The sequence below is a fragment of the Pagrus major genome, chromosome 3 (genome assembly GCF_040436345.1).
Source record: "Pagrus major chromosome 3, Pma_NU_1.0".
NCBI classification, from domain to species: Eukaryota; Metazoa; Chordata; class Actinopteri; order Spariformes; family Sparidae; genus Pagrus; species Pagrus major.
This window is the reverse complement of record NC_133217.1, coordinates 7,534,325-7,549,496: the sequence shown is the minus strand read 5'-3', so window position 1 is coordinate 7,549,496 and position 15,172 is coordinate 7,534,325. Positions and strand designations below refer to the sequence as shown.

The window sequence follows — 15,172 nt, the reverse complement described above, 5'->3', positions numbered from 1 at the left end:
AGGGCGTGTTGTGACTCTTTTAATTTTTTCAGGGAATAATGCATGGATCTTGATGAAAAAAATCAGCCTATTTCAGTGGCTGGTATCTATGAGTGGGTACAAAAAAAGACTGTTGTGCATGGTGGAGGTACACACTCTACTGAGTGCCATTCTAGTTATGTAATGTACTTTATTTCCCTGTGTAAGTGTGTGTGTGTGTGTGTGTGTGTGTGTGTATATCTCTCCACGCCTACATCCACTCATCATGAACATTAGAGGAAACAAAGAGCCAGGATGATATAGAAATGTGACGTCGTCAATCCAGTCACAGCACTTTATTCTATTCACACAGTGCATTTCCTTAAAACACAATATATAATTTAATATCAATATATAAAACTCCATTTGTGTATATAAATTATGCATTCAATACAGCAGCTCTGATATATACTATTAAGCTTTGGTACAGTGGTACATTTATGTATGTGAGTGGGTGTATGCTGTGTGCGTGTGTGTGTGTGTGAGTAAGTGCACATGCTTGTTATGAGTGTGAACCAAGTACCCTGTGGGCACCGTCAGGAAGAAGGCGGGTGTAGGTGAAGTGGGTGAGGGAGTGTGAAAAACGGTGTTTGTGTTGAGTGTGTGTGTGTGTGTGTGTGTGTTTGTGCGATATGTGAGTTCACGCAGGAACTTAAGTATCATCACTCCATCCATCCGTCGAGGCATCATCAGTACTGTGCGCTCCAGGCCGGGGCGCTGAGGTTGGCGCAGCTGGGAGGATGGCAGCTGCTGTGGTGGGAGGGTGGGGGAACCACGCAGCAGTAACCTGCCTCCCCACCGACCGCGGTCACAACTTTACTTTGGGGATAGGACACTGAAACGCCTCCCTGCAGAGAAAGACAGAGAAAACAAAGTAAAGTTGGAGAGAAGAATTTGCCGCCACAAGCACTTTCAAAACTGCTAAGCGCTTCTTTTGGGCTCGGAGTCGTTCGAGGCTGATGCAGAACGAGACCTTTGGGTGCTCTGTGTTTACCTGAACCATGCTACGCTGATGAGAGGTTATTGGTGAGTAGGTTCCCAGCACAGCCTGAGCCTGGGTGTGTGAAGACTGCTGCTGCACCCCCACAGCAGGGGCATAACCTGCTATAACACACACACACGCATACACAAGATTATTAACAATATATATCATCACTGCAATTTGCTGAACTAGAGGCAATAAGGAGAATTGTGAGGAACAAGGTAAAGCCACACACAAATTCTTTTGTTGATAAATTAATAAATCTTTATTCTTTGGATTCTTTCTTTCTTTCTTGATAAATAAAAAATAAAAATGCGTCCACCAAACAATTTATTTACACAAACATTGGCCTGACTGTAGCTTGTTCTTAAATTTTGTAAACGTTATGCAGGCTGGTGGATACGCTAACAGCTTTGCAGTCATTGTGGTCAATGTGTCACTATTAGACACTTTTCAGTTTTCTTTAGGCCTGCATGATATGATTAAAAAAAATGATATTGCAATTATTTTGACTGATATTTCAATTATGGTATGATTCACAATTAGTGGGAATGATTATTTTTGCATCACAATTTTAATTTTCACTGAAAAAAAAGAAACAAATTAAAAACTTATTATAATCAACTGCAGCTTCAGCAATTTTTTTAATTGCACTTGGTCATATTGTGATTTCGATAATATTTTTAAGAACTGTGCAGACCTAGTTTTTATTCATATTTATTTTGCTTAATAGAAATATATAATTTATAAAGCAGTTGTGCTATTGGTGGATTTAATCGGATACATTTTGATTTATCAATTCAGCATTAACACTTACATTTTTATTGCCAACATGAAATAATAACAGCAACAGAACACACTACTTGGGAAATATAGTCACATTTTTCCATCATTCATGGACTCCTGTTGTGTAATTACATACATTAATTATAGTTTGTATCATTAACGGATGCCTAGAAGGTGTGTACACACTGTTAGCAGCTGTCTCAGACTCAATTTATGTCACTGCGTTGAACAGAAGCAGCAGGAAAAGAGACCGGTTCACTGTGAGACCCTCAGACTACATCTCTGACAGTGTAACGGCCCCCTCCTCTACTGCCACAGTCTGTGTCTGTCTCACACTTACAGACCACAAACACACACGCCTACACGTTGGAAGTACCTGTTGGTTGCACTGCTTGGCTGTGGATGTGCTGGCTGGGTGAGACAGGCCTGCATGGGTGCTGAGCTGAGGTAGGGTACTGGCCGTAGTAATAAACAGGCACCTATATGAAAATAATATAAAAAAGACTTGATTTTTTCTTACTTTTATTCACCTACATTGCTGAATCCATATTGACTGTACAACCAGAATTTAAGCTAATCGATGCAGGATTTAAACACATTTTCCTTAAAACATTAACAAAATCAAAAAGGAGACATGAAAATAAAAGTTGAATGTGTGTGTGTGTACCTGAGGTGAGGGCTGGCAGTAGCTGGGGGGGTTGGGAGGGGGAGGAGGAGGGGGAGGAGCTGCATAGATGTAACCCTGACTGGGAGGGTAGGGGGGAGGGGCTTCAACTGCCGACTGACAGCTCACATGAGCGAACTGCGAGGAGAGCTCTTCAATCTGTCAGTGAAGAGAAAAGAAGGTCAGCGCGCACATGGATGCCCCAAAAACACGCACGCAAACCGTTAAACACACGTGTGTGCAGTAGCTATCAACACGCACAGTGATACATACTGTGGAGTATGGCTGTGAGGGAGCGACAGGCAACATCTGTGGAGCTGTGTAAGAGACAGATGAGTACTGAACCACCTGAGAGAGACACACACATATGGAGACAGAGATAAAGACACAGACAGAGACACGTGTATGTATGTATGTATGTATGTATCAGGCGTGTCGAACACCTCCCGCTGTGTGGCGTCCTACCTGCGGCTGAGAGGGAGAGCCTTGAAGCTGAGTCTGGCTCCTGATTGGCTGCTGACTGTCTGGAGGGTTGTACACAGCAGGGGTTCCATCAGGGTTCAGGAAAGGCTGCCCTGAGAGGTCAAAGGGTCGAGTAAGACAAATGTGTGTGTGTTGTGTGTGCAATTTTACTCGTGTATGTGTTTGTATGTATTATGTACCAGTATGTGGGTTCACTAGTATGCTTCCTGGTGGGATCCCGTTCTCCATGATGTAGGCAGAGTTCGGAGCCGGCTCATCTACAATGGGAGGAGTCGGGGGGTGGGGACAGGCGGATGGCAGTCTGTAGAGAGCTATGGAGCCTGAGAGAGAGGGTGGAAAGAACAAATTTCAGCATCTTAATGTGATAAAAAATGCCATGCTCCACCACTGCTCTACATTGACGTATGTAAATTCCTGAATATGTGAAGATGACTGGAGGTGTTGTGTGAAAATTTACAGCTATGGTGTGAACATTCATGCGGTGAGTTACATTTTCACACCAGAAGAACTTGCACTGCTTTTTGTTAATTAGATGCTACATAATTTATAAACAGTGATTTTCCCAAGTGCGGCGTGCTGATAAAATCTGCAAATAAGTTTGCTCACACACAGGTAGACAGGGGCGAAGTGTCACACCTGACAGTGACTGGATTTACACCTTTAACGTGTGACATAGAAGTCTTCAAAAGTTACTAAATGTTAGTCTGACGTGAGGTTTTAAAAAGCCACACCCGAGGTTGCGTCCCAGCTGTGGTTTGCTGGTTGGCGGGGTTTCGAAGTGGGACTTGTCCACTGGTACGAGGAATCGGAGTCCATGCTGCTCCATGGTGGGGGGTCGTTGCCGTAGCGACAGTCAGTGTCGGTGCTACTCTGTCTGCTGCTGCCTGTCCAGCTGGAGCCTGAGCTGTCACGGCTCCCCCTGTGAGGCACATCCAAAATTATCCTACAACCTTATTAATGCATGAAAGGCATTCGATTTATGTGAATGGGGGACAAACGTGGCTTCAACACCTGCTCATGTGCCACAAATAATGAAGGGTTGATGCGTTTATGCTACATTCACTGACTTAAATCTTTACCCATGAAGACTTTCCCCAAAGTAAAATGTTATTTCCTTCAGAATGAGAAGTCTCTGGTAATCAAACCCTGAAACAAATCTAGGTCTTCTCTCTGTTTCCGCTGCAGACTCTGAACAGCTCTGTTGCAGCCAGGCTGACCAGATTAAGATGATAAATGACTACGCGTCTGTGCCGACAGAGCTCTACCTGAAGAGCTGCCTTCTCCTCTGGGTCTCGGCATATGGATTGTACTCCTCCACAGCCCTGCACACACATACACACACAGACATATATTAATGTTCTCATCTAAATATAATAAGCTGAAAAGGCACATGGAGAGAATACACTGCAGGCAAGGTTACCTGGTTTCTGCATGGGCGCTCTCCTGGGTGCAGAGTGGCTGTGAAAGTACAGAGAAATTAGTGAGTCTCCTATATCTGCCTGTCTGTCTTCCTCTTTCTCTGTCTCTACCGGTCTCACCTCTTGGTTGAAGATTCGATCTCGTACCCGTTGATACTCCTCCTCTCTCTCCTCCATTGACTTGCTTTGCTTCTCCTGTAATGGGTGAAGTCGGGTCTGTAGGGAGAGTAAAAAGAACAGTTCAAGACGCCGATTGGATACGATCAATGTCAATTATAGAGGAACTTCCACAGAGATGAGCGGCTATTGAAATAGGAGGAGGACAGACAGACCTGGTCATCTGAGCTGTTGTCTCTTTTCAAAATAATTTTCCACCTATGGATCTCTTCTGTCTTGTCCTTGTGCACCTCGTCCAGGAAACGCTGCTCCGGTCTTAAAGAAACAAGCAAAAACTTAGGTTACTTCACAGTAAACGCTAAAAATACAACAATTTACATGCACAAACTCACAGACGGATTATGCTTACATGCGCGTGCTGCTGGTCCTGTTGATGATGACAGACTTGCCTGTCTGGTCTACATTGTGCTCCATGCCAAAGTAGGCCGCCACCCGATGGACCAGCATACGGTGGTAGGAGGACATGTGAGGGAATTTCTTAAAGGGACTGAGAGAGGTAGGAAGGAAAGGATGGAAGGAAAAAAAGGTGGAAGCGAGAAAGAGAGAGAAGGGAGAGAGATAAGACACAAGCAGTAAGAAGGAAGTAGACTGGTTGTATTTGTTGGCTTGAGTCCAATTTCATCACCAGGGGCTCGAACACACCCACGCTAAAATAAATGGCTTGATGTATTGATCAGTACCTACACTAAATAAGCTGTATGGACAGAATTATAATAAACGAGCTTAAAACAGATATTAAATTAGCATAAAATCATATTTGGCCTTTAACAGGACTTCGCATGCACATAATAAAATATCCAGGGAGATAGCTCAATGAGGACCCAAGGTTATGTTCTACACACACACACACCTATTGCTGGTGATGAAGTCGATCATGTCCTGCTCCAGTTTAAGCAGCATCATGCGATCTCTGGGGTTGCTGTTGAGGGTGTCGATGATAAACTGGTGCAGGTCTATGCCGGTGGAGTCGGTGTACTCCAGGCTGGACTCTGAGAGCCGACACAGACAGGCAGGCAGGATGTATTACAAGACAATAAAAATAAAAGCACACTGCAATATTAAACACCCCAGGAGAACCACATCTAAATAGTAGTGCTGAATCCAGTTTTATTACATTTTATTTGCCCTCTCTTGTCTCTCTTTTATGAGATACCAATCATACACACAAACACAAACCTTTGGACAGTGAATGTTTCTTTGGTTCTGTGCTCTTCTCCTGCCCTTCCTCCTTACATGAAGTTCCCTCGTTGTCATGGCAGCTAGATGAGATGTTTGTGTCTGGAGATGCCTGAGAGGGAAGAAAATTAAGAGTAATTTGAGAGCGGTGATGATGATGATGAGGAGGAGGAGATGGATGATGATCTGTGTGTGTGTGTGTGTGTGTGTGTGTGTGTGTGTGTGTGTGTGTGTGTGTGTGTGCGCGCGCGTGGTGTTTGTGTTACCTGGGTTTCTTCAAATGGTAAGGACTCCTCGCAGACAGCCATGCTGCGAACTAACTTTCCTTTGGCCTGAAAATACACACGCAAGCAAGCAAATATTACAAATTCATAGAGCGTAATACAATCGATATTTCAACAAGAATGAATAATGAGAGGCAGAATTATTTTAGCTTACCTTAACTTTTTTCTTTGGTTGCACCTGGCTACAGTGTTTCTGCAAGAGAGGACACAATTTGTCATAAAGTGAGCACGTGAGGGGTGGCGGTGTGTGTGTGGGGGCGGGTGCATAATTTTTATTCTCGTATATTCAGAGTGGGAAATTAGGACCTAGCAAAATTCTAGTAAAATATGAAAGTGGCACAGAAAATAATGATTTACTATTGAGCGGCTGGTGAATTTGAACATTTATCCGTCGGTGGCTGGTAGATGTTCACATTTTAAAATGTTAATTTCCCACCCTGGCTATATTATTAATGTGATGCATAGCAGTAGCTATATTTAGTGTCACTCACCTGCTGCTCCAGCTTCTTACAATCATGGCCACACTCCTCGTCCTCCTTCTGCATGCACTGGGACTGACATGGCGAAGGGGAGGAGTAGGTGATGACATCACATGATGTCACATCACAGGTTTTTAGTAGGACATCTGCACTCTCTACAGCTGCTTCCGTCATCCTTCTAAACAACACAAAACATGGACTCTGATGGTGTGCGTATTTCCCCAGTAATGTTTTATTGCTGTTTAAAGATATCTTTGCCTGCATTTGCATGTGTGTCTGTGTGTGTGTGTCTGTGTGTGTGTTTGCTGTTCCTACCTGTCTGGAGTTGTTTACTTGAGAGCCTCACAGGTGAATGATGAGGTCATATATCCCATGTTCCCACAGGGCAGCCAGAAACGCAATTATCCTCTCCGCCCGTGCTCGCCTTCTCTACTGTTCCTCTCTCTGCCGGCTCTTTACTGGTCAATGGAAAACAGCCTGAAGAGATCGAAAAACACAGGAGAAAAAACAGTGTTAGTGGTCATTGTTCAACAGAAACACTGTCGCTACACACACACACACACACACACACTCATATCAAACAGTTGCCAGAGCATAAAAGCATAGCTGCTGGAAATGACATCAAGTAGCTAAGCTTATTTGTGTGTGTGTGTGTGTGTGTGTGTGTGTGTGTGCGTGTGCGTTAACCTCTGTCTAGGCTTCCCAAATGCTCTCCTCTGGCTTGACAGTTAACTGCCGCTTAAAGTGTATTACTGTAAGTGTGCATGTGTGACGGGAACATACACGCCTGTGCTTGGATGTGCTATTTCCTATTTACATGTGTGCAGCTCATGTGAACACACGTTTGGTGTGTATGTCCTCAAGCTTTTCTTAGAAACAGCAGCTGTGGAGGGTATCATGCTATCCGCCAACACTGATATTCCCAGAATGCCAAGCTCAGTCTCTGATCCCGGTGGTGGGAATATTGCCGAGACCAAAGACACACACACATAAGAGGAAGTGGCATTCCACCATCTTTTTTCTAAAGGGCCAACTGCATTCAGTGGGGACACATTCTGCTGCAACAAAGAGCTCAAGGGGACACTTATTCCTGTAACACCTGGGACAGAATAACGAGCTTGGAGGATGCACAGTCCCATAACATGGTTATTTAACACCCGACTGGAGATAACAGCAGTTTTTAGAAAAAAGACCTCTGTCAGTCAGTCCATGTGCGACCAAAGTGGTGTTTACTTCCAATGCCGCCTCAACGAACACTATACGTGACAGCAGCGGATCCACCCAGAATAAATATTCTTGTATGGTAAAGAGGCATCTGAAATCTCTGGATGTGTTGGTCTAATATTGCATAATGGGACTATCATTGTAAAAATTAATTCTAACAATTATAAAGGATTTAAAACTATTGTATGTGATAACTAGAGATGTTTCTTATTGATATATGACAATAAATTGATCAATCCAGAACATAATCTGCAGTTTATTAGAGCTGTCTTCACTTGGTGGGCTTCTATATACTGTCTTTCAGGAGACACATAAATACTCTATGGGACACTGTACCCTGGGAGACTCCCTAATGTGCTGTTGGTGAATTTTTTGCTGAGGTGTCCTTTAGCCAAACACACCAGCTCCATGTGTGCTGCACTGCAACTGACCCTGACCTGAAACTTCACAGAGGGGAGGGGCGAGGAGAACCATAAATCACTACAATCAAAGAAAAAACGTGTTTAAAATAAGAGGAACTGTATTAGAAGATGGGAACGTAACATAGAGGGAAAAGAATGATGTGGAGCAGATGCACTACAGAGAAAACAAGATGAATGAGAGGCGAAGGAAGCAGGGGGATGAAGAGAGATGAGGAAACAGTCTGCAGAGACTTTAAAGGTGAAGAGGGGTGAAGGCAGGCAGCGGAGAAGTGAAGAATTAGTGATAGAGAGGCTTGCAGCACAGTCTGTCTCGGGGCTTTTCAGCCGACGGCCATGAAGAGGGGATTTGAGCGGAGCTACCAGTTTTTGAGCTGAGCGCTGCAGAAGCGGCCGGCCGCCCGGGGAGAAGGTGTGACACGATCATTAGCGCGTGACGGATGGCGGCGGGAAGCAGGGAGTGCCAGTACCCGCTACATCATCATCCATCTGCTGCTCTCACCGAAGCCTCCAGCCTCAGAGCCACCTACTCACCAGGACACCTTTCTTCTCCAGCCAAAAGCTGCCTGGCTCACGGGCAGGCCAGTGGGAAAATATCCAAAAGCGACTTTAGATGGCCATTGTCAGCTAAACCAAGTTATATTAAGTGCTTAAGCCCAGTACAATCCTGTTTGTAATTAAGACCATTGAAAAATCTATATTTGAACACCAGAGCTATTGTACCTTGTAGGCTTGGGTTTATTATCCTGCCCTCTCTGCACATTTTGCCATCTCTACAGACATTCTGCTCTGCTTTCTTTTATATTTGCACACTTCCATCTCTTGAAAACCACAAAGAAAGAAAGAAATCATCTCTGCCTGTGGTCACAGAAAGCCGTTTATGTTTTGTCTCTAAGGCTGCTGAAGAATTTAAGAGGGGATTTCATGTTTTTTCCCCTCAGCTCGGAGCTCATTAGAAAATGATTCAGTGAGAGCAGGTCTCTCTGGTTTAAAATAATAATTGAGAATTTGGAGGCTTTGTTTACCCATAATCTGCACAGGTTTTGCCCCCGAGTCTGTAATTGGGCTGCTTTCCCTTTTCTCTCCCTCAGTATATAGGGTATTTTAAGTTTTAACTTGCCTTTTTTTGGTCTATATATATTGCATCCTGTGTGTCTTTCACCTTGCATTCGCAGCTGAATTCTTTCCTTCCTGGCCAGCTTTTATTTTATCTCCTTGCCACCGCACATTCAAGTCAAACAAAACAGGACATGAATAATTTCACCCTCCACTTTTAAGACAAGCCAAGAACAGAAAGTAGGCTGCACAAGTGAAATTTGGGTTACATCGTCCTTTGAGTCATCAGCACCTGGGCAGCCACAGCAGCAGCAGCAGCACTTGTAGCCAAAGTGACTTGTGGGTGCGACAGCTGTGTCGCTCTGCAGCTGAGCTCAAACCCGACGCGGGGGAAATACCTGCATGCATACAACACAGCAGATTGCCAGAGTGTTGGCGTTAAAGGGCTACTTCGCACAAAATTAAGCCTCGCAACTCCTTATAGGTCAGAGTGAAACTAATCTTGACTGTGCGATCTCAAGTTCAGACGGGGGATGCGGTATGCGGGCTAAAACAAACAGGTGTCATCTTCATGCACAACTTTGTGGCATCCTGTTGACCCATATAACGGGACGGAGACGTAACGGTGGATGATCGGGCATGTGCGATCTACTTTCGGGACTCTCCTTGGATGTCCGGATGAAGAAAACCGATGGGTACCGTGTTTGAGAGTGTATGTATGCGTGTGTCGCATTACCGTGATCCAGGCTAAGCTGACACACCGGGCTATTTTTACACCCGGGGCAGGGAGTGGACCTCCTGCTCCGGGACTTCACCGTGCTGTCAGCTGCATGTGGAGAGCGGAGGACGGTGGGCGAAGGATACACAGCAGGGGCTCTGACGTGAACTCGGCGTTATGGCTGCTGACAGAAAGGGACTTTTGTCTGACATCAACACGGGGGAATAGGTGACTTTAAGTGACTCACATTTCCACACTCAAATAATCAGAGATATATTTAAAAAATTAAAAAAAAGGTGCGTTCAAAAAATCGTGTTAAATTACCTGCTGACTTCTTCATCTTCGTTAAAGACTAAAAAAAACCCACAAATGTCATTCACTAGCTAATAAATTGCCCTTATCATTCATTCCGCGGTGTCGCTGAACCCGAGGGGAACGCGACTGATCGCTGCGCTCCGGGGCGCTGTTAGCTTGTCACAGCCACTCATTTAACCGGTTTCACAGCGGAGTTTCAGCCAAATACTAAATGTCTGCTGAATGTATGTTGTTCCGTCGTCGCCCTAACTCACAATCTGGTGTGATTTAATCGCAAAAGTAGCAGCGGGAGGGACCAGCTTTGACAAAACACCGAGGAAAAGGCAGCGTCGATGCCAACCGTTAATCAAGCTAACCTAACCGTCACGATGTTTAACTGCCGCCGCGTGAGGACGTCCGCGCTCTTACCGTGACGATGTCGTCCTCCTCCTCCGGGGCTCTGCCGGTGAAGCTACCGACCGACCTGCTGCTGCACACCCGCGTCTGCTCACTGCGAGGTCCGTTGCTCCTCCTCCGCCTTTTGCCTGTCTCTGTCGGAGCAGGAGGAGGGAGGAGTGGGGAGGAGGGAGGAGGAGGAGGGGGAGGAGGGCCGACAGCTCTGAACCCAGAGCCACGCGCCCACACACACGCGAGGAATGCACGAGAGCTAACTCTCCCTCCACCAACGGCCCACTCATCTCCCCGTCCCCGGCCCTGTCTCTCGCTCGGTTCCTGTCTGTCTCTCTTAGTCCTCCATCTCATGTTTAACCCCTTAAAATATACTTTATTACTGGATCAACTTACCTCAACACTGTGTATGTAGCTTACTTTAGACAAGTATTTCCATTTCAACATAGAGTGGTGTAGTTTGTAGTCCCAAAACACAGAAATTAGTTAGCATGTTTGCACATCTGGTTCCCGCCTCTCAAAGTCCATTAGTTTTTCAAATGGGTTTTTGGTTTAAATGCCTGAAATAAGATCTGTGGTTACCACAGGCTTAAGATATTTTAAACACATTGAATTGTATTTATATTTGAATTATAAAGCACTTGCGTGTCTTAAAAACGGCAGTTGCTAACAAGTGGCTAAATGACTTAATTTACACTTCGAAAATCACAAAAGTGGTGTTCATCTGTGAAGATTATCTTGCTGAACAAAATGTGTAAGTATCAGAAACTCCTGTTTGCCACAGAGCTTATTTTCGGTGATATCCGAAAATCCAATTCAAAAATCCCATAGGCTTTTTGTCGAGGGAACCAGGGTGACGCTAACTTCAGGGTTAGCCTAAAAAATACATAATCGTTACAACACTCTATCATAGTATTGTAGCCTACTGCTCTGTATGCCACTACATTTATTTGACAGTTTTAACAAGATTTTACACACAAAATCTGCACAGTTAGATTTAAGGCGCAATATATAAGCTATTTGGCTGAAAAACATCACAAAATGAACTAAAATGCTCAATAGAATGATGGGAAGAAACAACAAGTTTAATGTTTTGTCAAGGTTGTCTAATGACATTAGCATGCTAAGCAGCTAGCTATACCACTCGGAGCTCACAGTCCTAACCGCTAGCTGCATGGCTATCTTAGCTAATAGCAGCTACAGTTGGCTATTAGTGGTTACTCTGCTGATATGCTGGCCCTAGCTTATTTGTTTGTAGTGACCTTGGACAGGTGGCCAGTTCTTACATATTGCACCTTTAAACTACTGAACAGTAGCCAATTCCAAGTAGGCTAGTTAAATTTAGCACTCCCTCGAAAATGCTGACTACACACTCCTGATAATACACTCACAGGGGCCATCTCTGAGTAGCCTTCTTGTATTTGCCAGTTTACTTGACACTTAAAAGTACATTTTGCAAATGACAGGTTACGTAAGTAGGCCTACCACTTTCAGTGCTAGACTTTTACCCACAATAGAGTATTCTATAGCTTTTACTAATTTTACTTTAAAGGCCCTGGCCATTTCCTTAACCACTGTTATTATGTACTGGGAGAAAAAGGAAGTTCATGGTCAAATTGAGCCATAATGAATGAACAAACACTGCACACCTTGAAAACATTAGATTGTTTGTAAAGGGCAGACTTGGCAGAGTTTGGCTCTGGTCTCTTTTGGCCTCTCATCTGTTAGATCTAACACCAATCCTGGGGGTCAATAACTTTGTTTAGATGTGTTTTATGTAATTGAACATCACTTTTATTGCAGGTACTACTTGTAATCCAGGAAATACGGCATCGAAGAACTAAGTTATATTTAAAATATACAAGAAAAGACTGAGTCAAAAATATAGCAAAATCTTATGATTATGTAACATTGATAAATACAGTACATACACCGTATATGGCCTTGGGCCATATACTGGATGGATTGGGCAGTTATGTAAAAACTGCAATAGCACTGTGTTGTACCATTCAAAACTGGATTTAAAATGAAAATACTCAGTTAGGACAGGAGGTGGGAGATACATGTATAGCCTGTTAAAGGATTATTTTATCATGATGAATAGGAAATACATTGCTGTCTCTTTCAAGTCAATTCAGTGGCAAAGGTTGTGAATACTCTTCACCCCCATGTCTGTTTGCACCGGCCATGTGTGGTGGAAGATGGCGGATCTAATTTTAACTGCTTTTAACACTGTGGGGTGACTCAAATCTATAAAAATGCTTCATATTTTATTGACTGATACTTGGCTGTAGTGTGGCAGAAAGTAGCTACAATAGTTCCCTCTAAAATTGAATGGAGCAGAAGTGTAAGGTGTAAAAAGGAAATGCACAGTTAAATTACAAGTACTTTATAATTGTAAATGTTTCAAAATATTTCTGTACACTGGCAGGTATATAATTTGAGTGGATTTTTTTGGTCTATATAATATCAGATTGACCTAAAAAAAAACAACATGTGCACCTGAAGACCTCAGTGGCAGGCTAGCTGCAGCCCTGGACAGGAGACAAGGGTATTATGTACCCCCATGTCTGTTTGCACTTACCACAGAGCTCTCTGAGTCTGAATCATCAAGTGTTTTCTATCTTTGGTTTCACCACATCACTCACAAGTAATAAGATATCTTTTTACATCACTGACATCTTGTTGAATGATAAGCCAGGTCCATTTTAAAAATACTGAGGTCATACAGTGCATCCAAATTCAGTGATGGCTAAAGCCCTGATTGCATCGCTCCTTTGCAAATAAAATCAATTGGGGGGCATCGTGAGGTCCTTGGGCAAAAATGAGCTGTTGGCGCCCTTTTAACCTACCATTCCTTCACATGAAACGCATACTTTCTTAGATTTACTCAGTGGTGCTATTATTAAACACATTGATTTAGTAATATAGATCATATAAACTGAAAAAATGACTGAAATGGGAAGTTCTAAAAATAAGATTTTGACACAGGGACCCTCTTCAATATAGTAATAAAGCGGGACCCACCATAATGATCTTATTATGCAAGTTGACACTGTGTGTTTCATATTCTCACTCAAATTTTTAACTTAAAGTGGAAACAGAAAACTTTTCAAATTCCGAGCAATTCCCTTTGGTATTACACTTGGCGCGTTAGCAACATGACCACCGCTAACAGCCTGGCTACTGTCCAACAACAACCATAAGAATCCCAGTTTAACCCAGAAACCCTGATCTCAGTGCTATGAGAAGGCAGAGTAAAACACCAGGTTGTATTAATAAGTACACAGGTTAAGTTACTCTAGTTGTTCCACCATTAACTGGGGATAGTGGCAATGGCACAATGGCAGACACGCTTTCTTTATGCTGTAATTTCGTCCTTAACTTTTGCAGGAAAAATCGAATAGCACTGTTAAAGCGAGGTTTATAGGGAACCAATTTATATGTGGATGGTGTCAGTATTTATTTTAAAATTGCCAGTTTAATTGGGACAAACCAGCTGATACACAATAAGCTTGGAGATTTCTGGGATGTTGTTTTGCCTGTTTGTTATTCCAGCCCTGATTTGGGGTCTTTTACCGTTTCAGGATTGGCAGCTTGTTTTGGTGTGTACTACTTGTGCTACAACTAATATGAAAATTGTTTCACAGTAGTTAAACAACTCACACTGTTGCAGTCAGAGCAGTTGAGCTCCAACATTGTACATCATTATAAGAATACATGCTTTTAGCTAAGAAATGAAGCTTTGTTCTGGGCAGCTAAGTGTATGGTAATTACTTCAGTAAGTGGAAATCTGTCATTTCCATCATCTTGTTCACGAGTACTCGCAGTTGAAGGATAGTGGTATGTCAATATCAGTAATCTTTATCTGCATGAAACCAGCTTCTTTTGCTTCGTCAGAAATATGGACTTCCTATGAATACACCTTAAGGTTACAGCAAATTTGAAACTTACATGCACACCCACACAATGTTCTGTTTCTGACACGTCTTGTGCTATAAACAGGTCCTTTCAGCCGTGCCTTATTTCTGTGATGTTTAACAATTCCTAAAAATGTAATCAAGTGCAAAATGAATGAACAGCAAACACAGATCCTGGGAGGAGATAGGAGTATAAAGTCTCGAGCAGGTTCATTCTTATTCCATTAATTCTGGTCTCATTCAGTCCAAAGTCATTCACAGAACCCATTATTCAAAGACAAAATTACACAGATATAACCCGAGATCTCCGATATGTGATAAATGTAGCCTGGGGGAGGCAAACCTACTTCACAGCCTCACCCTTTGTCCCAAGATAGAAAATTACTGGTCTGAACTTCTTTAAAACACTCTCTGAAGTAGTTAATATCTATATTGAACCAGACCCTGTTTTAATAGTTTTGGGATTCTCAGAATTGATTTCGGCACTTAAGAGAAGACTACAACAAATTCTCTCTCATCGCTTAATCAGTACTAAGAGTATTCCTCTCTTGTACTATACAGAAAAAAGGGAAGTAACCATGGATAATTATGTCTTAATGAATTAAACAATACTGTACATCTTGAAAGCATGCAGTTCTTGTTAAAGGACTGACATTTAGAGGTTGA

The 15,172-nt window shown here is 43.1% G+C and overlaps 1 protein-coding gene across 3 annotated transcripts; it reads right to left on the bottom strand.

Moving 5' to 3' along the window:
• Positions 1–274: 274 nt before the first annotated feature.
• On the bottom strand, positions 275–10,696 carry arpp21 (cAMP-regulated phosphoprotein, 21). Of its 3 annotated transcripts, none has more exons than XM_073462949.1 (20): positions 10,608–10,696; positions 6,783–6,944; positions 6,480–6,645; positions 6,143–6,181; positions 5,971–6,036; positions 5,705–5,816; positions 5,379–5,517; positions 4,878–5,015; positions 4,684–4,783; positions 4,472–4,567; positions 4,354–4,391; positions 4,199–4,255; positions 3,665–3,852; positions 3,113–3,253; positions 2,916–3,025; positions 2,724–2,798; positions 2,454–2,609; positions 2,163–2,265; positions 1,013–1,122; positions 275–866 (listed from the first exon to the last, which is right to left on the bottom strand). In XM_073462949.1, exons 3-20 carry the CDS (start codon positions 6,639–6,641, stop codon positions 708–710), a joined length of 1,989 nt encoding a protein of 662 aa, XP_073319050.1. In that variant the 5' UTR covers positions 6,642–6,645; positions 6,783–6,944; positions 10,608–10,696; the 3' UTR covers positions 275–707. The 3 variants fall into 3 exon arrangements, with proteins under 3 accessions (XP_073319050.1, XP_073319052.1, XP_073319051.1); XM_073462951.1 differs by having other exon boundaries at positions 1,013–1,119; XM_073462950.1 differs by lacking the exon at positions 10,608–10,696 and adding an exon at positions 9,903–9,990.
• Positions 10,697–15,172: the final 4,476 nt, after the last annotated feature.

Excerpts from the sequence above, each read along its gene's own strand:
- arpp21 (XM_073462949.1), bottom strand. The coding sequence starts at position 6,641 with ATGACGGAAGCAGCTGTAGAGAGTGCAGATGTCCTACTAAAAACCTGT. Across the intron at positions 6,182-6,479 it reads GTAAGAAGCTGGAGCAGCAG|AAACACTGTAGCCAGGTGCA; the intron begins GTGAGTGACACT and ends CCTCTCTTGCAG. Across the intron at positions 3,853-4,198 it reads AGGAGAAGGCAGCTCTTCAG|GGGGAGCCGTGACAGCTCAG; the intron begins GTAGAGCTCTGT and ends TGTGCCTCACAG.